At 36.7% G+C, this 24,807-nt stretch overlaps 2 protein-coding genes across 3 annotated transcripts in view; both read right to left on the minus strand.

Annotated features, from left to right (window-relative positions):
* Positions 1-2,573, minus strand: part of FHL5 (four and a half LIM domains 5) — a 32,782-nt gene extending 30,209 nt beyond the window's left edge. For both annotated transcript variants that reach the window (XM_014964774.1, XM_014964773.1), the window contains exon 1: positions 1,532-2,573. The gene's annotated coding sequence lies outside the window, so the exon portion shown is untranslated. The remainder of the gene's footprint in view (positions 1-1,531) is intronic.
* A 2,153-nt stretch (positions 2,574-4,726) lies between these two features.
* Positions 4,727-24,394, minus strand: UFL1 (UFM1-specific ligase 1). Its single transcript, XM_014964754.1, has 19 exons — positions 24,292-24,394; positions 23,421-23,566; positions 22,332-22,360; positions 21,474-21,571; positions 20,517-20,631; positions 19,661-19,791; positions 18,948-19,006; positions 17,029-17,175; positions 15,716-15,891; positions 15,091-15,270; positions 14,586-14,706; positions 11,640-11,762; positions 10,575-10,695; positions 9,501-9,664; positions 9,101-9,231; positions 8,873-8,953; positions 8,084-8,169; positions 7,458-7,638; positions 4,727-6,755 (listed from the first exon to the last, which is right to left on the minus strand). The coding sequence occupies exons 1-19, from the start codon at positions 24,366-24,368 to the stop codon at positions 6,543-6,545; spliced, it is 2,379 nt and encodes a 792-aa protein (XP_014820240.1). The 5' UTR covers positions 24,369-24,394; the 3' UTR covers positions 4,727-6,542.
* Between the last annotated feature and the right edge of the window lie 413 nt (positions 24,395-24,807).

A 24,807-nucleotide genomic window follows, 5' to 3' on the forward strand; every position in this document is an offset into this window, starting at 1 on the left:
GGGAATTGTAGTCGAATGTGGGGGAATTTAGCCAGTTCCTTAAGTAGTAATGATTATCTTTTTTTTTTTTTTTTTTTTTTTTTTTTTTGAGAAGTAAAACTCAGATACTGCAAAAAACGAAGCAAGCTGGGCTTATTGGGATATAGCCCACAGAACATATGTCTTCCTGAGTCAACCAAAAATATACACTTGGTAAAATATGATTGCCTGCAAATAACCTGGAGATACCCCAGGTCACAACGGATCAGAATCTCTTTCAAGCAGCTTTTGATTTCGTTTTGCTCTAATCCTAGAGGAAGGTTAACATGCCATCTTAAGTTTCTACTCATTACACAACTTTGAATCAAAGTGACTTTTGTGACACTGCAGTAAAATTACATGGCAAGACCATCAGCAATCTGTTATAAAGCTAATACATAAAATCTGTTACAGCCTGTTCTGTTAAAATGCTCTAGAAATGTTGACTCATCACACAAACATAAGAAATATATGGGTGAAAATATTAACCACAAACAAGAAAAGGCACCAGAAACTTTGTTTTCTAATTGTAAGAGATCTTGGGCTCAGCTCCAGATACAAAACCAGACCTTTTGGAAACAGGGGCAGTTGAAGGAACATTTTTTCAAACATTTATATTATTCAAATGGAAATTACATTTGATAGTTTTGTCCAAATTTAATTTTAACCTCATTATCAAAAAGGCTGCCATTATTAAATCAGGTAGCAGTTCATTTAACATACACAGACTTGAATTTAAGGAATATTTCTCCTATTACCCATACCTCTTTTTTAAATTCTGCAATATAGGCACACATTTCCAACATCATTTCAATAAACAGTGGTATATCCTTCCAATAGTACACCCTTTCTCTTCAAATTCCAACCCAAAATTATGATCCTAAAAATGTCACAGCTAAAAGATAAAACAAAGTGTCTTATAGAGGGAGGTTTTGGAGGTCATACTTGACTTTTATAACAAGTTGAAATAGTGCTATAAACACCAGCTTGTAAACTGGTTTTACTTCAATAAAAAAGCTAGAACAATCCATGTTAGGCATTAAAATTAGTTATGGTAGAAAAAAGTGACTTACCTTATCAGAAAAGACACTATCTAGAAAGTTTTCTCACAATAGCAAATAGCTTTGAAAGCTTAATAAAAATGGTGATTCAAATGTCACAGGAAGCAGCATACACTTTTTTTTGGTAGGCTTGTTTTTTTGGAGTACACAGAATTAATCCTCGTCTCATTGCAACGGAAACCCCAAAAAAATCTTCCCACAAATTAATGAGTTAGCCAATTAATAAAATGAAAACAATTGCATCCAAAAAAGTGTGGTATTTCTTTTGGTACACAAAATCAAATATTATTGATACATGTGTAGAAATCTGCAGCTAATTTAATGAGGAGGTTTGTGCCTGAAGAAGAAAGTTCCTGTTTACTTGCTCAAAATATTAAATTAGACACCTTCTATACTACCACATTTAAACATTAAAAAATAAAGGAATAATAGAAAAGAGCCTCAATACTCACATTTGGGTTTAAGCTGCTTCTCTTGGTAACTTGTACAGCAAAATAAAGGAAGAAATAATTACACGCCTTCACAGAAACAAGCATTCATGAAGTCCAAAAGAAACAGAACACTTTGCCAGAGCTATTTGAGGGTCCCATCAGAATTTGGCTGGATGGAGGAAGGCTGAGGGTCAGTTTGTTTCCCTTAGACCTCATGACATGCAAATAGCTGGCTGCCTCACCGATGAATCAAATCATTCCTTGACATACTGTGTTTACAAACTGCAAATACATACCATGTAGGAGGTTCTTAAAGGAACATATTTCAGACTGTTCTCAAAAGGAAAAAGGTATTTCTGCTAAAAAACCTAAAGAATCAAACCCCTCCGAAGTCCCAAACTGTTTAGTACAAGAAAAAAAGGAAATTTAAAAAAAAAAAGAAAAAGAAAAAAAAAGATGGATCATCATTCATTCCCAGTTATACTTTGGTCCACACATAATGAACCCAAGACCTCATGTGGGCTTGTAAATCAGAAAAGAAATAGAAAAGTCATGATGACTAAAGCCTGACTCTTATGTACAGGAAATGGGGGGCAGGGAGAAACACTTTTTCCATTTCAGAAGAGACTTTTGGGGACCTGGCAGAACTCCTCTGACACTACTAAAGCAGTTTCTGGGCTGGAATGATTTGATTCTCTCCCAGCACACAGGAAGGTGTTCACAGGGTGTTACCACCAGAGGGGCAGCACAGCCTCCTCTGGGTTCTAGATTGGGGGTTTAACTAGATGACCTTTAAAGGCCCCTTCCAACCCAAACTAGTCTTTGATTCTCTCTCAGTATTTCTCCACTCTGGGCTTCTTTGAACTGCTGTCATCTCTTTTATTTTTGCTTGGACAGAACAGTGGCCAGACAGTCTACTGCAGGCACGGAGCATACAGAAGTGATTAGACTTTGCGTAAGGCTCCATGCAGACCCTTAATCAATTGCAGCTGAAAGTAAGGATACTGTTCCCATTTAAAAATGCAGTCTGAAGTTATGCAGAGTGAAAAAAAGGATGGCTGCTTGTGGTATGAACCACAGCTGACCTCCAGGCAGATTTTTCCACAAACAAGAGCCAGTAGATCTGAATCATTTAGTCTATAATGTCAAAAGGGTGGGAACTGCTTTATATTGCAGACAGAAGAGGGAAGAAAACTTTAAAATGGTTTAAAGATTTGTTACGTTATCTGAAGACTTTGGTAAAATTGCCAAATGTGGACAACATGTCCTGGAGGTTATCTGGGTCTAGGTAGTACCTTGCAAGGTACTATATCAGATTAATCATTTCGTTATTATTGCCAAGAATTCATGACTTCTATTAGTAGCTGACTGGTTTATTAAACCTCTGTAGACATTGTCATCTACTCAAACTAGATTGAATCCTCCCTCCTATTGTTACACACTATAATTATTCCAAACACTTCTATGCTGATTTTTCAAGCTGATTTTTTTCAGATTGAGGAGAGGACATGTTAGTTCTGAATTTCAGTCCAGAATGAGAATCATTAATAGCTTCCTCTTGTCTTTAATTCCGAAAGGAATAAAAAACCAAATGGTGTTTCTCTTCAAACTTCTTAAGTCGCTCTTTCTACTTAATTTTTTCTTGCAATTTTTTTATAAAAAGGCATTCCTTAACAAAATTAATTAATTAACTTGTTGTTTTCCTGAGAAAACATCTTTGGCATTTACTGAATATGTTTTGTTATTTGGTTCTGCAGAGAAAGGAATTCTGCTCTCACAAGTATCCTGTTTATCCAAAAAGCTTCAGATAATTGCTGTTTTCTATGTTTAAAGTACAATCATCGCTCAAAGTTTGAGAAACGCATATTTGGAGGCTCAAAAAGCACTCAAGGGAAAAATCACCACATGCCTTTTTCTTATATTCTCCCCTAGGCATCCACTTCTGGCCCTCGCTGGAGACACAACACTGGGCTACGCAGACCTTCCATCTGACCCAGTACAGTCACTCTTGTGGCTTCTGCAAGAGTACTAAACTTCCTATTAAAAAAAAAAAACCAAACAAAAAACCAACAAACCAACCCAAAATCTACCCAGTTTTGTAGAAATTTCCATTTTCCTGGCCTCAGGAAAATGTGATTGTTACTTACTAAAAAAAATATTGAGGCAGCCACCAGTGCATCAGTAGCCTGCTCATGAGAACAGGAGTACTATGGTTTTATCTGAGGAAGCTCTAAGATGGATTCTCACAAACAACAAATCCCAGAGCTATTACTTAGAAACTCAGAAACTTGTGCCAATTGTTAGATTTTTAAGAAGCTGCCAAACAAAGAGAGTTGGAAAGAAGGCTGACAGTTCTAACAGAGCAACAGTTTGCTTATTTCCAGCAGACCCGTGCAGAACCAGCTACAAACGTCACATTTTGCCACTTAAAAACAGGGACAGGAAAGGCTGTGACTGAGCCCAAGCACCTGTGGCTAATGCACCCATTCCAATTTGCTGAGAGCAGCAGCAAAAGAGGTCTATAAATATTTGTGTATATATACATAAGCTTTATAAGTCTATAAAAATATAACGGTGGTGTTTAAATGCTGTAGGTGAAGGGCATGAGAGGCTGACACTAAATGCTCAAAACCTAAGTAAAAGGGTTAAGTTGCATACTCTGTATTGCCTTTCATTCTCCTAGATGCTCCAAAGGGCAGTTTTGCTTTGCAAACTGAACCTCTGCTTTCTAAGACAGGCTTACTCCTCCTCCTGCATACATTCCTCCTAGGGAGAGGAAAAAAAGCCACGAATTAGCAAAATATTCAGGAAATTGTGAATATTCCTTTTCTTTCTCTTCCAAAATACTTCTATTTAATGAACTAAAGACTGATTTTACACAACAAAAATATCTGAGAAGTTTTCCAACCTATGTTTCCTTGAATTCTGTTAGTAGCCAGAAGGTATCTCTGAATTTTACTGCTTCCCTCATATCTACTTTGAAGAATATATTTTTTCTTATCATTCTTATACCATTGGCTACAATACAGCAAGTCTAACACATGATATAGTAAATTTTATAACAAGTTCATGATTATTCCAGCATAAACCAGTATCAAACAAAAATACAGGGACACTCCGAATGGCATGTTAAATCGAACGGTGCGTATTACCAATTGCTGTTTGAAAGCTCCAAGTTGCACGATGATCAGCCATCAGTTAAGTCAACAGAATGCATTTTAAATACTTCATCATTTAATGTTATTAAAATAATTTCAAATTTGCATACAGAATGTCATATGGCGTATTATTTACAAAATAGCTCACTGTCATACAAAATTGTTTACATTCAGTATAGGAATTTAATAATTTTTCTGGCTAGATAACAAGAAATCAAACTTATTCCCTGTATGCAAACTCCATTCCTTAAACAAAGTTAAACAGCCTGAATATTTTTCATCTCTTACTCCTCATTGTTCTTTACTGTCGGATGTTAGTCTCCAGCCAAGGGAAGAGAAACAACTACCTTTGCTTCTGCCTTACCACTGGGAAATTGTTTTGCCTTACAGTTGGTAAAAGATCAGCATTGATATGAACATTGTTAAACATTACTGCCTTTTATATATGTATAAAATTCCATTTTTCCCTTACCAAAATTGACTTAATCTTTATTAATCTGTTTCTGAGCTTCCGTACTTGGCCTCTTCAGCTTTAATTTGTTGCAATTTCGGGTTTGGATATATTTATTATTAAGCTTATAGAATAGGTGAACTGTTGGAAAACAGAAATATTTGAACAGATTAGGGCTTGCTGTCTTTCAGCATCCAAGAATTTTGGAAAGAATGGGCAAATGACATTTTTAGTGAATAGAACTCTATTTCTTCTCTTACTAATCAAACTTTGTTTTATGCAAAAACCTGAAATTACACACATGAAATTAATGGGCATTACTGAAGTAATGCATCTAAAATATCTTTGGTTTGGAAATTAACTTATCTCTTAAAAATAAGTTAGAAGTATATTTGACATTCAAGAATTATGTCATTAACAGTGGCAGAACTCTATTTTACACCTTTCCTGAAGACATAAAGTACCGCTCACTTAAAAATAAGGCTGGTAAAAAACTTGAGGGAAACACTGTAGCCAGTATTTCACTCTACAAAGTTTATGTAGAAAGATCATAAACTAAATTCTTTTTAAGAAACTCAGAGGATAAGCAGAATGCCACAAGTTCTCTCAAGGAGCTGAGAGAATGCAAGACTAAGAACTCGAAGTGTCTGCTGAATGAACATACAGTGTGTAAAACACGGCAGGAGAAACACTCCCAAAACACCAGTGCAAAAAGGGTATCACCTCCTCTGTCCCAGCTTCAAGTTTTAAATGACCTGCTATTGTGGACACGAACAGAACACATTAATAGTATGAGTGTGCTGATTTTCATAAGCTTTCAGTACATTTAGAAACTCACATTAGTACTGGGGCACTTCTAAGTTTAGCAATACACGCCTGTACTCAGTGTTTTTACTGCTGTGATCCAGTGAACAGAAGCTGAGAATATCCATTAATGATATCAAAAGTAAAAATGATCTTTCATTGGTATACTATTAGGTATCAGTATGTTTCAAACCTACCCTTTGAAATTAAGGTATACAGGCTTATATACAGTTATATGCAATCCTATAAATCCAAATCAGAGAAGTAAAACGATAAGTCTGTGTGTGTATGGAACAGGACACAGTTATTTGAAGAATAACCATTTCTTGAGGCCTCATATGAAGATGCCAATTAAAAAGCAAAAATTTCATACCTGAAGTGTCCACCACTGTGCTCTGTCACATCTACATTTAATGTGCATTACACGTACACTGTAGGCATACACAACAAAACTCCATTTGCCACAACCACCCAACAACCGTGTCCCCTGGCTGTGATTTCCAATTGTTAGAAGCTGAATTTTAAAGTTTGTCAAGCATTTTCTGCTATCCTTCCCTTCAGCATAAAAAAGTAACAAACTCTAACTGTCTCATGGATGTGGATGCACTGAACAGTAATTTTATTCCTCTGTTACAGAAGATTTTCTAGGTCTGAGAACAAGATCTTTGATAGAGGTAGTGATTTCCTGGAGCTCTTTTCGAATGGAATCCGCTCCTTCCTCCTCTTCCAGGTTCTCTCTCGTGTCACCGTCTCCCTGATCAGTTTTCTTAGTCTGATTGATCAATTGTTTCACTACTAATCCCTGGTATTTGACTAACAGAGAATGCTGATCCTGAGGGTAAAAAAAAAAAAGAAAACAACCCAAAAGAATGTCAGTATCATGGAGAAGGTACACAGATACTTAATTAAAGATTGTATTTTTAAAAAAGCTTTCTCCCATTCTTGCCTTAAGAGGGTTAGTGATATATAAATATATTTCCATCAAGGCATTTTGCAACCTAAATTCTGAGAGACATTCAAAGAGGAAGAAAACTGAAAGTGTATCCATACTGCAAGAAGAGGACTATTAACCACTGAAGCAGGAAAGCAATGCACTGAGTAACCACCACCAGTTTGGCAGATTAGAATACAGACTTTGAATGTTTTTGTTTTTTGATGACGTACGTCTTTCTTTAAAACTGAATTAGAAAAGTTTAAACAGCAACTGTGCTCTAGCTGGGAGGAAAGAGAGTGTAAAAAAATTTCAGTTAGAAGAATTATAACATCTCCCAATACATGGCTGTCTCTATGCAAAAGCTACAGTACTAGTAACTGATTGATTTTTATTTTTAATAAAAGGATATTGCAGACAGATTCCTGAAATAATAGGCTTGAAACACAATACAGATCAGAGAAATTGTATATTGTATACATAATGATTAGACATGACACACAAAGGTGCCAGTCTTACGCAGCAGAAATAGTATAAGGCATAACTTTTATGTTCTGTCACAGAAAGAAGGTACTTTCCCCTTAAAAAGCTAGAAAGGAATACCTCTGGGATCTTGCCACTCAGGAAATTAATGATCTGTGGAACTGATCTTCCTGGTGCATGAAGCATACAGTGGGTTGTAAACTGAAATAACAGTACTGATGTCAGGTGCAAAACAAGTGCTGGGTCTTCTGTGACTTTCAGCTGTTCAATGAGAGCTTGTCTGTGCTGAAACAGGACTTGCCTAAGGAACAGGGATACATTATATAAAGATAAGTTTCTTGTTCTGTCTTATAGTAGTTGATAAAGCATATCTAAAGCATATCTAAATTCAATTAATTTTAATTTTCTTCTTTGACTGTTCTTTACGTGACATTCCACGTTATATAAAAGAAGAAAAACCTAGCACTGGTGTAGCTCAGATTTTGAAAAGCCTCCTAGGGAATTTATAAACTGATAATGTTGTAGTAAAGAGTCAGTCAAGCAAATTAGCTAAATATGAACCCTCCCCTCCTCCTTCCCCCGTGGAATTAGGACTGCTCAGCTTTGTACTTTTCAGTTAAACAGTTTGGAAAGAAAGACTGCCTCCCACATCCTGTGTGCCTGCTACCAAACTAACCATCTGACATCTGAGCAGCAACAGAGCAACGTTTCACATACTGTCCACAGAATAAATAAAATTAAGGTACCTTTCCTTCTTTTTGTCTCCTTTTTTCACCATAACACCACAAATATCCACTGCAGAATCAAGGCATGAAAGAAAATCTTCTATGCTCTATGAAAAAATGATATAAATATTTAATCTATGTTAGAAGACTATAAAAAAGGTTAACTACTGTTCACAATTAATCACACAAACAGATGACTGGGAATATGTTTGGAGTAAAATATGGAAGAAAAGAAAAAGTATTTAGTAGAAATTACCTTTATTTATATTCCAATAGTTCATATACTTAAGTACTAAAACTAACTATAATCCATTAGCCTTAAAAATGAAATTAAATAAAGGAATACATGTTCTACAATTATTTACAGATTTTTTTTCTTAAGAAACATATGGCCTTGCGCATAATCTGGAGGTTTTTTTTTTTTTAATATCCAGGGTTTCACCAGTTAAGAAATACATGGGAGAACAATCAGGAACAAAACACAAGAAACATCAACCACTTTAAACTGGCAGATCCTCTCTCAGCTTTTACTTTTTCTCACCTGCACGTAAAAGATACTTTGGATTCCAGCTGGAAGCAAAGAGCCAGGTGACTATCAGTATCAAAATATAAGATCACGTTTCCACCTCTTAAAATTCACAGATATGGAAATGTATTTAATCTCACCAACTTGTACAAATTCCAAAGACTATTTTGCCTTCATCCTTCACAGCAGCAGGAGTTCTGTACTATACTCTGTACATCAGCTGTTTATTAGCATCGTATCAGCAGAATGGAAAATCTGAACTCAAAGATTCTGGATCACTTTACCTTGCCATTCAGAGAAGTATGCAGTTTAGTTAAAGGACCTTTGGTGTCTTCTGGCAATTTACCTAAAATCTTGGTCCGGCCCTGTATGAGACAGGAATAGAAACAATCCATGATAGTAATTACCATTTTAGCTGCAGGCATATTTATGCAGAAGACAATTAAATACTAAAATTAAATATTACCACTAATCTACTTGAGACTGTTAAAAAGGAACTGTTATCTGTGTACCTCACTTGTGATTGTAGAATAATTTTCTGTTGTCATCATTGACTCAGATGCTAGGAAGTTGAAAATAAGATTTGTAATGTCTGTACAGACAGTCTTCAACAGATGTTTGGCAAGGTTAGTCTGAGTCTCATCTGTTAAAAGAAATAAGTGATTAAAAGTAACTCATTAGAGTTATCTGATTCCTGTGACAGACTACAGACACAACATAAAGAGAACGTATTTCAGTAAGTGTGCAAAGCAAGGCACTCCAGCATAAAGTGAATGTTAGGCAGCATAGACACATCTCTAAGTTTTTCCTTCTGAAACTGTTGTTCTTCTTTGAACTTGAATGCAGATTCAGGAATAAATTCAATATCCCTGAAGAAGCACCTTAATGTTTTAAAGTATGTGTTTATTGTACCTGTGAAATGCTTTGTTCCCTTTTCAAATAACCGAATGTTGTTGTACAAGTTTGAGAATTCCTCCTGCAAGTCCTTCATGGTCTGTCTTCTGCTCGCTCCAGAGGACGACGTTGAAGACGTAAAAACAGAGCGCACAACTTCCTGGTAAGTTTTTGTTAAAGGTCTTGGAACAGGGAAGAAGAAAGAAGAAAAAGGGAACATGAAGCAAAGTGTAAAACTATAGAAGGTTTTTCCTAATGTATCAGCAACAGAGAAAGCTGCCTCATTACACAGTAAATGAATGGGACGTGAATGCTACAGAATGGTGAGATAAATAGAAAGCAAATAATTGAAATCAGAAAGAAAGCACTAAGAAATTAAAATGTACTTTTGTACATTTGTGTGCATGGTATGTAAATGCTTGCCAAGGTTTCAACTCATAACAACTCCTAACTGGGAACAAGATGAAAGAGAAAAGATTTCTAAAAATAGCGCTGTAGGAGGAGAAGACTTAAGTTGCATTAAAATATCACAGGCCCTTCTAAAGATGCAGTTACCACCATGCTCCAAGTTTATTCAAGCTTGGGCAGTTACAGTCCTATCATGTCCTTTTTGCCCTGAACGCACATATTCACATCCTCTCTTTTGTAGGGAACACCTTTTAAAAGAAGTTATTCATCTTGGCTTAGATCAGTGTGCTGGCCCAGCCTGCTACCCACTTCACATAGATACCAGCAGAGCCACAAAAGGCAGGGAACATGTACATATACCAAGGACTGTACAGAAGATGGGATTGGTGAAACCCCAATCAGTGTAAGGAGATGGAAAGACACCCTTCAACCTGAAAATATGCTTGCTGAACCACCTACTGCTAAGCAGAAGCATTATTTCTCATTACTGTGTCAGCACGGCTTTCTAATACTTAAACAAGTACACGAAACTTAAACAAGTACATGGAACTGTATAGAAAAAGAATATTGAGGTTTACCTCCATTAGCAAAACATTTTTTTCTAAGCAAAAAACCAGATCGAAGAGAAGATTAATCTGAAGTAAAACACAGACGTTCTAACTCCAGTTGAATTACTGAAATTACCTTATCAGATGTTCAGCAAGTTCTGTAATCAGCTCTTCAGGGCAATCCTGCATGTGAGTCTTTAAAACATCCTGAATTTCCTCTTGTGACATGAAAGGGAACTCTGGCTGCTTATTCCTACCTGTAGCAGCAACGAGCAACATTCATTGAGAAAACACTATACTTAGCTTTGCTGCAGTTACTCTGTGGCATGAGACACTGAAATGTCTCAAAATCCAAACTTCCACAGAAGAAATGCATTACCAACAATGCAAAAAAAGGATGACTACACATGACAGTTAAATTTTACACATATGAAAAACCGAAAAAAGTTCTCCGTTGATCACTTAGAAGTTATTTTCTGTAACAGACAAGTAGCATGAGGGCATACATTCTTGGTGAGAGATTTCAAACTGCTGTTAGTTCAGAAACGATGATGTAACCAAGACCGAATAGCTTTTTTTAAATGCCAAAACCAAACAGAATGCTCCTATTTGAAGGATTTCACAAGGTTGATGGGGTTTTTTTAACCCCAAACCTAAGGCTACTGTATAAAATCTGAGTCTCAGTTAAGCAACATCAACATGAACCTTATTTAAAATATTAACATAACACTTTATTTTGACTGTATATTTTATCGTTACAAGGAAAAACATCTAAGTACTGTTTCGTTGCTATGATTTGTTAATTTTAACTAATTAAGCTTTGGAACTGGATGAGAACTTTTCCTCTTATCATGCAGGTGTTAAGAAACCAAGTATAATATTCATCCTAAAATCAAAGGCATTTCCTACATAAAATCAAATAAAAACCCCTCAACCCAACAACAAAATCACCTGCTCTAATTTTCTTTACTTAAATTTCTTTTTTAAAGACTGAGTTATACTATTGAGCGAATACAGTATGTCCATTTCTTTAGATAGAAATATCATAGCCACTGATACAATTCTAATGGAATAGTATTATCAAATTCTTTGACATTTTGCTTGACCTTACCAATACACTGGGGAAAAACAGAGACGTGGAAAAGCAAGTGATAAAAACATGTCAGCATGAGTACATAGTGTCCAAAATAAAATGACAAACCTGTGCTAGTTGCTTGTGACTCTTCATCACTGTCAGCATCCTTTCTACCTTTCTTCTTGGTTTTCTTAATCTTGATCTCTCTGGCATTTCCACCTCCTCCTCCTCTCACGCTTCCACTGCCCTCTGGTGGAGAAATTTTTGCTTAATACACAGTAAAGTTCAAGCACTTAAAAGTTTATAATATTATGGAAATTTATCTGCATTACTTGTTAATGCTGAACTAAAAAACCACAACCTGATGCTAAAAGTAACCCATAATACATATGCCAGAATCACAGGACTATAAATTTCATTCTTAAGAAAAATGTGCAACTGGGTCAAAGCTTTGTTTAAGCTAACGTCATTCATAAATACAAATACTAATCATATAAAATGTACATATCAATAAAAAAAAAAGGAGCAATATCTTTTTTCATCTGAAAACAGATGAGATACTGGTGTCCGTAACGTAATGGCAGAATTTCTGTTGGCTGAAAATAGCATCTTGGTAAGCTTTTAGTATTTTTATTCCATGATGCTGAATAATGTAGCTACTCAAATATATTCCAGATAATGTAACTTTGTTAACTTTCAGAGAAAGAATCCTACATAGTAAGCATTTATCCAAAATATTCTTGGAAGCATGCATTCAGTTAACTAGAACACTAACTTTTTTTCGACTGTTCCTACATGCCTGTAAAGCAACGAGATGTTCCAGTTCTGACAAACATAACAAATTACACAGTTCATAGTGCTGCAATCCATGTATTCAGACTGCAGATTGGATCTCAACCTGCAGTAGCTTTCCACAAGGTAAGATGTTCTGCTGTTTGTTCCCTTTATCACAACTCGTTCCCTTCTTTTTTTCACTTGAAAGAAATTTAGACTCCAGAATAATTGGTTTTATACATGCACTAAGTCTTGAAAAAGTAGTTATTTTTCCATTTAAATATAAGGTCCAAGATTTCAAATCACTACATTATGTAACAGTACTATCATTTAAGAAAAGGAAACACAAAGACAAGATGCGACTATTCACAAAGCTTACTGCATCTGTTTTGTGCTATAAATGGATTTTTAAGCACTTCTTTGCAGGGACAGCAAACTAGTTCACTTGCAGCTATCAGTGCATGGTGTACTTCTAGGACCTCCTGAGTTTGTGACCTCTCCAAAAAAAAAAAACAAACCCAGAAAGAGTTGGTTTTGAAACGTGAGAGCTTATTTGAAATGTGACTGCATTCAGCTGAGCAGATACAAGCTGGCTGTCAACTGTGCAATGTACTAGTTACTTTGGAAACAAACCCCCTTCATTGTATATTCCACTTTATAGCCATATAGAAAAAGCTGCAACCTGCAGTCAAGATCTTATCCACAGAGAGATGAAGCAGAAGAGACTACTGCCTGAAAAAGCTGTACTTTATGACAATAGGATTCATGGACTGTAATGTACACAAAGGATTACAAGAGTACATGCCTCTACAGATACCTTTTTTGTAACAGACTGGTGCAAATAGTATGACAAATAGACAATAGAGAATTTGACTTGAAAATTTTCATCAATATATGGCAGAATCCATATTTGTAATGAACTGCATTAACACTACGTCACGTCAGGTTACACTTAAACAGTAAATACTGATCTAGTCACATACAGATGTTAAGATAGGCTACATGACACTGGCCACATTCTGCCATTATGTAGTAGCAACATCTAATACTTAAACTGTGACGTTGATTGTTTTAAGATAGTACACCCAAGAGTCCATAAAAAACCCACTTCAGAGTAGTGCTTTCTGATGGTGCAGCATATATAACCTGCAGATATGAATGTGTCTAGACAAGTCACACATGCTCAGTAGAGTCTCACTCCTCAGAGAGTTGGAAACTGAAGTAATTCTATTTATGACAGTTCAATTAAAGTTCAAGCTCCCCTGCTTCAGCTCTGGCCTAGAAAAATCTGCTGTCTCTTATGGCAGAGTAAGTTTAGGTTCCACGTCAACTCAGTAATGGCCTTTTTAAGAGTAGAATATCATGTTTTATTTTTCAGTTGAATATATTCAATTAAGCTACAGGCATCAGTGCTCTAATTCTGTTACTTTCAGTAGCCCTCTGGATGCGAGTTCAACAGAGACTGCTCAGCTGTGCTGTAGCAACACGAGAGGAACATAGTTTTGGGGTACCCAAAATACTGTCTTGTTTGAATAATGTTTTAAAAATGTAAAAGATCTGGAAGGGTTAAACCCACACATTTTATTCTTCCTTAGATTAAGATCTATTCAAAACTGCCACCACACAAATGGAGTAAGATTTGGGATTAATTTAACCCAGGAAATACCTTAAAGTAAATCGTGTGAACCTCCAAATAACTGTTAGTGTGCAAACAACAGAAAATTGTTTGGCATTGGATTCTCAGAAAAGATGTACAATATTCTCAAAAAACAGCCATCTTAATACATCTATTATGAAATATTATCCTGAGTCCCTGAAAAGCAGAGAGTAAGAGTTTATCTACATGGTAATAAAAAATGGTACAGAGGTCCCCAAGCTAATATCAAATCATAGAATCACAGAATAGTTTGGGTTGGAAGGGACTTTTAAAGGTCACAGTCCAACACCCCTACTGATTTGGACAGTCCTCACTGCACAACTCCATCATGACCATATCGTATACACTAAGAAATGGACATGGATTTCTTGCTTCTAAAGACACCTGCCTTGAGTTAGACTAACTCAAGGTATCTTTATGATACTTTGCAATTCTAAATCTGAAATTAATTCTCAAGGATGTAGCTCAAATATATCTACACCTACAATATAATAATAAGTGGTTGGATTATTTCTTAAATATCTTTAGCAATGGACTGGAAGCAAATAATGAACTACAAAATATAGTAAGGTTATACTGAATATTTCCAATGCTAAACAAGCCTCTTTTTTTTTGGCTTAAGCTAAATATTGATGGCTTACCTGTTGCTTTCTTTCTTCTTTCATCCTTTTTGTCCTTTTTATTAGTGTAAGAATTCTCTAAACCAGAAATCTGTTTTAAATCTTCTTCAGTGATTAAATTAACAGGGTTATTTTTCATTTCCTGAAATGAAGAACATGCACTTAACAGCAAAAAGATAAAAACAGCAACAAAAGATAAATACGAAAATATTTAAGCCATTGGCCATTTTTAATTATACTAATCTAACACCATGTTTTCCAAGTGCAACACATAAGAGACATTTATTCTTCTCTTCAAAATTCAGCATCTGATCATACTGTTAGTGTGACACTGTTCCCTATGTGCAATTGAATATACATTAAATTACACTAATTACATATACAGACTTTTTCTTCACCTTTGCCCTTCTTCTCAAGCTGTATTTCAGATGAGATGTAAAGAGATGGTAACAGCAAATAGGAAGTCACATAAACTGTACTCCAACAATCAACACAGATTCCATCTTGACCAATAAAAAACCTGTACCTTTTCAGCTTTCTGTTGCATCTTATCAGAAAACAGATCAGCACAGCTGCTTAGGAATTTCTCACTGACCACAATGGTGTCACTGAAGACCAAACCTGAAGAATTTTTGCTTAAAGATCTCATCACTTGCTGAAGCAAAATCCCAACATCTTCAACTGACAACGAACTGGGCAGAAGAGTCTACAATAAAGAAAATCAAAATCATTTACATACAATAATCTGTTCTAGAATGGACAGACATGCTTGTATGTGGATAAAGAGAATCCACAGACATCCCATTTGACGTCTGTTAGCGGTTTAGAATATATTGCAATTTTAAAATTAAACTTAGTGATTTAAGAGTAAATGCTACAAATCTTCTAACATCACAAATCAACATTACTCTAGAATACGTGTTACCTCTGGGAAAATGCATGGCAATACACTGATCTGTCCTTTCAGTGTTTTTATTCAGGCCAACTTAAAGGCAAATAATGTCTTTTTACTTGTTATTTTACTTAAACTGAATATTCTTCTTTGGCAACATGGAATTTTTATTATACCAATGTGTAGTTTCAATAAAGTATTATTTGACACAAAAATAAGATAAATAAATCCAGCAACAACAACTGAAAGGATTGCTTACTGCTACATCTATCCAGTTTCCAGAGCTGATGGCTTCCTCTACAGAGGCTTCAACTTGATCCACAATTTCTTGACCAACACAAGCTGCTCTCAGAAATAGGAGTTGTGTGGACTTGTATCTTTTTTTAATGTAGCCTGCTGGGTCGGGGATGCCAAGTCTGTACAATGCATCAAATTCTATAAAACAATTAGATGTCTGTTACCTTTAAGTACCTTCATATACATACTGGATCTTACGTGGTAATTTTTTTTGAAAGCAGGAAAGGAAGAATTACATACAGTTTTTATACAAGTAAATGCAGTCTCCAGCTGATGCTGACCTAAAACTTAGTTCAGTACAAGCTACACCTAAACATAATTATCAGAAATACAAAGATCAAATAATGGACATGACTTTGGTCTGAGTTTTGGAAAAAAAAATGGTTTTGTCAGAATCTTATACCATTAAGTTTATCTTTGCAATTCTGTCTTTCCAAAGTATTCTAATATAACATGAACAATATTAACAGTATATAACAATACTTTGTTTTCAAAAGTTACTCCAATATACTCATAGAATCATGCAATGCCTCACAAAGAAAGCATTTCAGCTATTTGCCAGTTTATACTTAGATGTTCTGAAAACATTCAAAGACTTTGACAGATACTCTATCAGTCAAGCAATATTACAGAAACACTTATTACTACTGCAGTAAATTATGCTGAACCTTTTCAAACTGCAAGACTAACTGTTATTTAGAGACTGGCCCTTTGGGACCATAAGGGTACATTCCTCTGTTTATTCAGGTCCACATTTTCCCATAGCTCCTGTTTTAAAACACCATCGTCCAGCATCGCTCAGCTTTAACTTGTTTGGATTGAGATCAGGACACTAGTGCTACCCACTCCAGTCCTACAAATCTTACTTTCAAAAAGGCACTGCACACTTGGCTATCTGGACTATTAACAGCCAAAGTCTGGTTGTAATCTGGACACCTGGACTGAAACTCTAACCATGTGGGTCAAACAGGATCATCTTGAAAAGTCTACAATGAGCAGTCTAAGCAATGTTTTCAGAACAGTAATAAAATTAGCATTTGTAACTCTGTTTGTGAGAAATAAAGTTACTGTTTAGCAATATGGCTCTGCTGAAACACGGTGCTTTGTGATAAAGCAACACACATCATTATAAGCAAGATGTTCTTTTAACAAAGAGTATCAACTACTGCATTGATTTCCACGTATTCTTGTGAGGCTTCGCTCTAGACACTAGCTATATTAGGACCAATAACCTAAACTAGTTTTATTTTATCTATGAGAATAAAGATTAATTACCTAAGTAGCCATTTTGCTTGAAAAAGGAATCCACCCAGTTGCTCTGTGTTCTGGCATAGATGTCTGGAACAAACACAGCCTTATCCTGTCTCCCACCAACTATGGTGCCTTTTAGACGACCAGTATTAACAAGTTCTTCTAGCACAGCTACAAGAAGAAAATAGAGAAGAAAATAAATGAAGCAACATTTTCCACTTCGATATATCCATTAATCAAAACACAGCAATTATTTTCCCTTGCTTTGTTTCTTCTTTTTTCCCCACCCATTAGTTGTTTTACTTTTTACTATTAATTGAAAGAAACTGCAGACCAAAATACAAGTGCTTGTTCTAGTGAAACATTTCCAAGTTCTATCAACTATTTTTAAGGCTTATGAGAATGTCTTGATAAAAGCTCTGGAAATGATACAATGTTTCAAAACAGTGAGTCACAATGGTAGGATCAAAACACTTTTTATTGAACATATACCTAGACAGTTTGAGCTTTTAATTTAGAAAACGTAGTTATAAAAGAAATCTTTCTCTGGGCAGATAATAACATATATGAGCTTTTTATTAATAATGTTCCCTTCGAATTCACTGCTTCCATGATAACCAAGATGGAAAAAAAGAGAGATGTGAACACACTAAAATGACATAAAAAAATTACTACCTAAACTGTGTAAATGTGACCACCTCCTACTGGTGACCATCTTCATGCTTTACAGTGTTCACACAGTTGTTGTCCTTAATAACCTCCTGATAATGCACAAATATTGCTGACAAAGAACACATTGGCAACTGGTAGTACCAAAGTATTAAGCCTTTGTTGATGCTAAATAAGGCATTTGCAATCTATTAAAGGTGCACAGGAATATCTGATTTGTCTTCTATGTTCTGCTTATGCCTTTTCATAACTCACTAGATATATTAAAAAACTCAGTGACATCAACTGCCAAGCTCTGCCAATTTTTAAATTTTCCTCTTTACTAAATGGCCTTTTTACCTTCAGTTTGTGCTGATTTCTATTTCATTAAAAGACAGATTTTACCCTGGAACAGAACATTAAATGGTATCACATGGTACAGCTCCTTCCTCATTAAATACGAGCAGCAGTGGACATTTTAACATGCTTAGTACAGCATGTGGAGGCTTAGCTCACCTACACAGAAAAACCTGGTTCCAGAAGAAATACTACATTTTAACGATGATTTTTTTTATTAGATATGCCCATAGTGTAGATAAACCTCTATGAGCTAGCAGCTATTGAACATGACTGCCAGTGAAGCACACAAAAAGGGGACAGATTTTATGTAGCCAAATGGCATTAACAGCTCTGAATTTTATTTATTGACTTTTCTCTGTGATAGCAGAGGCAGAACTTCTGTTATGCTCTTAGTTAAATGTCTTTATATGCTGAGAGATAAAGCATATCCTTAAACTGTTTGCTTTTATTTTCTGCATTTCCTTTTTAAAATAGAAATACATAAAGATTTCCTATCCAACTGCTGAAACTTTTATTCACTGGTTAATTGTTTCTCATTTCTAATGTTGCAGCTTTTCTTTGACTACCAGCAATCCCTTCCCATCTGTGCAAAATGCTGCTTCAAGCATCATTAGTGTTGTGTGCTGACCAAGTGCTGCTGGTCTTCAGAATCCTTTAGTGACTTTCTGTCTCTTCTCATGAAAGCCAGTATTTCTTTTTTGTTTTATTGGGTCTTTTTTCCTTGAGGGCAACAAACACTTTAGCTTCACTATAATATCTCTCTGCTTACCTTCTTGTTCTTTGCAACAAGCTTATTCATTAAAAATGAAAATCTTAGCATTTAAATAAAATCATATAAACACTCTACTTTCACATAATCAATTCCAGGTTTCCTCTTTTTTTTTTGAAAAAAGAATTAACTAACAGAAATATAAAACAGTCTGAATGAAACTCACAGTAAAGTAAATGTTCTTGGAATCCATACCGAGTGATCAAGTTACTTACAGGTGTAGGCCTTGCATAAAAGAAAAACAAACCAACAAAGTTAATGACCTGAAATTGATGTGGAGAAACTAGAAATAAGAGGTTATTCCAGATGGAGAAAACTACATAATATCTTGGCCCCAGGGTGCTACACTGGTGTTTAACACAGCTTACAAGGTTTTAACTTTGAATTACTATGAAGTTTTACCTTGTAACAAAGCTATGATAATTATTGTAAGGAAACTTTTGCTGTCCCAAGTTTTTCCCTTCATAGAAAGTGACCAGAAGACTATTGTTTTAATAAGAAAAAATCATCTATAATCACATGTGTTGGGCAAACATCAATATGCAATTGACTGGGGAGCAAATGAATGATGATGAAGGTAGATACTCTCCAAACAAATAAAAGAACTGCTGATTATTGCTTTTTTTAAGTCAAAAAACATAAGTATGTTGGATGTGGTATATTGTTATACTTTTCTTGTTCTCCTTTCAAAAGGAGGCCCCCATTTCAAAAAACTGAATCTAATAGAACTCAATATTTCACCCCAGGAACTGAACTACACTTTGACAAATCTACCCATAGGTCTTTATTTTCTTTTCTTTTTCAATCACAAATGAATTTGGTCCATAAAAACCTGTGGTAAAAAAATTATAGTATGTGGTTGCAGGTGTTGCAATTTACCGAGTAATTGCAGTGAAGAGACCACGAATGCGCGCTCGATGCCGGGACACAAAGGCTTCTGTAAAAATCACCCCACGGTTTTCCTGGTCTAGTTGTCCATGGATAATTCTGCCCAAACGCCTGGATAATGCCTGTAAACAGAAGCTGGGATGATTGCTAAAACTGTATATTAAAGATGTTAAACAAAAATTAATCAAAAAATCTGTATTAACAGATCAGCAAATTAGTTTAGCTAACAGAGACAAAATATTCAGAAATGAGGACTACAAGTGGAAATTATTATTTAGGTACATTGAGAATGTGTCTTATGACATGAAAGTTGATGCCATTTATGGCCCACATTCCAAACTCCAGGGAATTCACCTTTCCTAACAATGCCCTCTTCTACCAGATGTATGTATATCTAATGATGAAAGAATGCTTTACAGAAGAAATAAATATGGTTTGGGAATGCACAATAAGGGACACCTTCCACTTGACCAGGTTTCTCAAAGCTCCATCCAACCTGGCCTTGAACACCTCCAGGGATGGGGCACCCAACTTGCCTCTAAATCTTTTATTTCAAACAAAGACATTTTCAGATCTTTCACCAATCTAACCTGTTTCTAACACTCCTAATCCTAATTTGTTCCTTAATAATCACAAAGATTCTAAAGAAATGTTGCCCAAAAGTGAAAAGGCAAAGATCAACCTCAATCTGTGAGTAGCAGCTACACTGCAGCCTTTACATGTCCAATACTTTTCTGCTTAAAATGACAAGCAGCTCATTACAATTAAAGCCACAGACATTGAAAAGATCACAGAAGAAGGTGAACACAATCAATTCCACATTTGCTATGTTGGTGGCATGCATCACCTGTATCAGGAAGTCTCCTGGGAGGTCATACGCCTTGCAGAGTTCTGATATTGTCACCTGGCCAGTTTCCTGCAGTTTGTCATTTATTTCTTCAGCCAATTGATCCAGGTAGCTCCTTTTTAAAAACAAGAAAAAAACAAAAACCCAACACATTAAGTGTGAAATTCAAGATCAACCTGTTATCCACATGCTGAACTATTAACTGACCTGGCACTAAACCTCTTTCTGCTGCATCTTTGCAAAAATAAAGTGAAAGTTATTTTAAATGAATAACAATGTCAGTTAAAAAGTGAGGTTTTTAAAAAAGCCTGCTCACTGGATACCTAGTATTAAAATTGGTCATTTATCTGCTTGTATGCAACTATCAAAAAGCAGGAACAGGAAAACATTATATGTCAATAAGACTTAGAAACAGCTTTAGTGAGCAAGATTAATTATTTCAAGAGAGTCAGGAATTTCACATTCTTTGCCAAGAATAAATCCTGCAGCGCAATCAATAATAGAGACAATCCCCTAAGAGTATTACTTCAGTGGTTCTTAGTGTGCTGAATGCCATGAAATAACTTGCTCGTACATCTTAGGCTTGTGAGGCAAAGCAAGAGGTGGGGAAAAACAAGAGGGTTTGTCTATCGCTGTGGCAGACAGCACAGCCACAGAGCACATGAGAGCTGGTTGCTGTGTACAAAGACGCTGGGTAAGACACGGAGCCTCTTAAGTGCAGGATACTGGGCAGAGACACTCAGCAAGGCCTCTGATCCATGGATTCACTGGATGCTCTGGTGAGACAGGCCTCACTCACCATCTGGAAAGGAAGGACTGATCACCAAGCAGCCTAGGAGCAGTCAAGAAAAATGTATTTCACTTCAGAAGCAACCAAGGCTGGCTATCGCTTTTACTCTGCATTTTAAAAAAATGAAAGAAATCTCAATTATACATGTTGCTCCTGAAAGTACTCACTGGTTTATAAGCTGTCCCAGTACAAGCTGAATAGTTTTTTCTGATTTAACAATGTCGTTAGCTCTGTTTTCAATATGCAGAAGGTCCACATTTATTACCTAAAAAAGTAACCCAACAAAACCTCTTATCAGAACTTTAAATTGAAACTAATTCTCAAACATTCAGATATTATACTTACACACTGCTATGTCTTGAGGAAAGCTGCTTCTATTTTTTTCTACTATTGCATACATATATACAGTTAATCTATGATTTGGAATAAAGCAGCAATGCTTTAGGCAGAAAACACTCTCTTTGTAACTGTGATAAGGTTAAAAGAAAAATATAATAAAAAATTCCAGGAAGCTATGAACAGAAAATACTAAACTGTATTTCAGAAAGGTTTTCTTATTCCAAGTAATTTTACTCAAGCCAGAAGGCAAAATTAGTCACAGAGGAAGACTACTGGAGGATAAAGATTAGTGGAGACAAGAGATTAATGAAGGAAGAGGGAAGACCCAAAGAAGCATGCAAAGTTAATTATGCATGCTCCTGCAGATTTAAATTTAAATGGGAAACATATTTCTTTTCTGTTTGTCCCCCTTAGTTTACAAAGGAAGAGTTCAGAAAGAAAATACGCATATTTTAGTGATTTCAGAGGTTGCAGATTATCATTAAGCAGAGAGGAGCCTTCAATAAAGCAGTAAATGGGCGGATTAAATAATCTGCAGTCCTCTGACATGAGCCACCAGCTCATCATAAATTCTGTTCTCTTTTAAAAAATAACTTAGCTGGAGAATAACTGATGAACTCCATATTTACAATACACATAGTGAAGAAAAGAAAGAAGTATATCGTTTTTTATTACTAAAAAGTTACCTGTTGTAAGTCAACAATGTTTACTCGACCTTCAAAAAAAAAAGAAAGTACACTTTTAGTATATAAAGCATATTTGAACCAATTTAGAATATAGCATAGTCCATCATGTATAAAATATTTCTTCATTACTTTTTTTGTAGATCAATTAAACCAGCTTCAGCTTTATATATTGTCAAATCACAGAAATCATGGGTGGTCAGTGCAAGGTACCCCATATTGTTCTACCCTGTGGCCCTGCTGAAAATCACATACAGAGCCTGCAGAAGCAAAAAGCACTGTTCAAACTCCCTCCCAGTTAGCTTTTGCCTTGATGTTGATCTGGATGTGACCACTAGTCCATGAGTACCACAAAGGAGATTGCCAAACTTTCTACCTTAGCATGATGCTGATAACAAAACCCAGCAACTTTAAATTCAATTCGAGCTATCATACTGATATGATACACGACAGCATAACACAAACTGAGGAACATTTGTGGTAATTGTAAGAAAATGACTAATCTGTATGAACGCATAAGGAAGTTAATTTCTAAACATACAATGTTGTGAAATCAATCCTTCAGTGTAACTAGAAGTGCAATATACTGTCTTCTCATTAAAACCATTGAAAAAAAGCAGTGTGAAAGGTATTTGCTTCCCTGTGTATCTATGTCAGGTCTTACAAAGCAGATGGCTCTTCATATTGGTAAAATAAAAGACCTGTCAATAACAACTAAAAAATATTACTATTATTAATGATGCGAAAGGAGAATTATTTTGAAATTCTAAGTCTAAACCAAACATCTGGGCCAGACACTTAACCATACTAAAATATCAAATTTCTTTCAAAAGCATTCTAAGACCCCTTCCAGAAATTCTGCATGTGAGAAAATGAACCAAGTAACAACATATCTTGATATGCTCACCCAAAAGCTTAATACAGATTTGAAGTGAAAATAAAATAATAGCAGGTGAGTTCATGTGTAGATGAAGCAATAGGAGGCAAGCTCTTTTTTGCAAGTAAGTGTGCTGAAGAAAACTTTCAAATTCTTTATGTAGTCTGCTAAATTAACTTCCAAATCTACAGCACAGAAGCAAACACCATACTTACCACCAGCAACATGAAGCTCATCCCGGATCTCCCTACTAATCTGTGCTGGAGTGACATATTCTTTTCCATCAAGTGTGTGCACTACTTCCAACTGCTTTTCTGCAATCAGTTTAGTGACAATTTCTATACAGTTCCGTTCCGACAATCTATCGACAGCATAAAGAATAATCAGTTATTTTATGTAAGTACTTGCTAAAATTATCTTTAAATTGACGTTTCAAAATTACTAAAGACTGGAAATACAGTGAAGATTGTTTGCTGTTCCAAAGGGAATGCTCTTCACAAAAAAATACCTATTTCAGGATCCTACTTATTGCCCCCAAAACGATCCATATGGCTTCGCTTATGTGGGCCACCCCTCCAAAGAGACTTCTACTCTTCCCCTGAACAGCTGTCAGCCCCTTTTGCTGTAAGGCTGCACCTGCTGGTGAGTGGCTGTGTTTACACAATTCGTGTCTTTGAATCTTAGTTTGGTTTTGTTTTGTTTGCTTTTGTCGGGCTTCTTTATACACAAACCCAGGTTCTGGGCAACAACCTCAAGGGCCCAACCCCCAGGTCAGGAAGAAACAGACCAGCCCTGAGGATGTTCAGCAGCTTGAACTTAAGGGCGGTTACACACTTCTGTGCACCTCCACATACTCTCTGGGGGGCCCTACATCCCCCTTCGGGGCTCACAAGCCCTGACACACCGGTCAAAGGGGGGGCTGCAGGCGGGGAATGCCTGGCTCACCCCCCCCCTCCCCGGGACCCCGCTGTGTGTCAGGGCCGTGGGCCCTGGGGCGGACCGAGAGAGGGGAGGACACAGGCTGTCCCCAGCGACCGGCAGCGGGCTCCGGAGGCGGCGGCGGGTTACCGGCGCCGCCCTACTCACCTGTGGGCCACCTCGGCAAACTGCGCCCGCTGGAAATCGGCCGCCAAGCGCCGGATCTCCTCCCAGGCGGCCGCCATGGTCGTCTCGCCGCTACACGTCAGCCCCGCCGGGCGGGCTACGGGCAGCGAGCGGGGACAAACCGCCTCGGCCGCGGCCGCCCGCCGCAGCGCCACCTGCCGGGCGGCAGCCGCTTCCCCCGCCGCCGCCACGGTCATTAGAAAGCGCGAGGGAGGGGGGTGGGTGGAGAGGGAAAAACCAAAAAACCAAGAACAAATCAAAAAGCAGTTTCCCCACGCGGGCCTGACTCCAGAAACTGGAGCCCGGTGGACGTAGCCCGGAGAGCAGAGGAAACCGTGCAGTCAGCGGTGAGGCGGGCTTCACCTGCCACTGTGAGGCTGGCGTCTCTGCCAGGGTGAGGGCTGAACGTGGTGCTCCCCAGTTTTCCTTAACATCTGTGTCAACCACCTGGATGAGGGGATTGAATGAACCTCTCAGTGAGCTTGCAGAGGACACCAA

The sequence above is a fragment of the Calidris pugnax genome, unplaced genomic scaffold, assembly GCF_001431845.1.
Source record: "Calidris pugnax isolate Ruff unplaced genomic scaffold, ASM143184v1 scaffold219, whole genome shotgun sequence".
NCBI classification, from domain to species: Eukaryota; Metazoa; Chordata; class Aves; order Charadriiformes; family Scolopacidae; genus Calidris; species Calidris pugnax.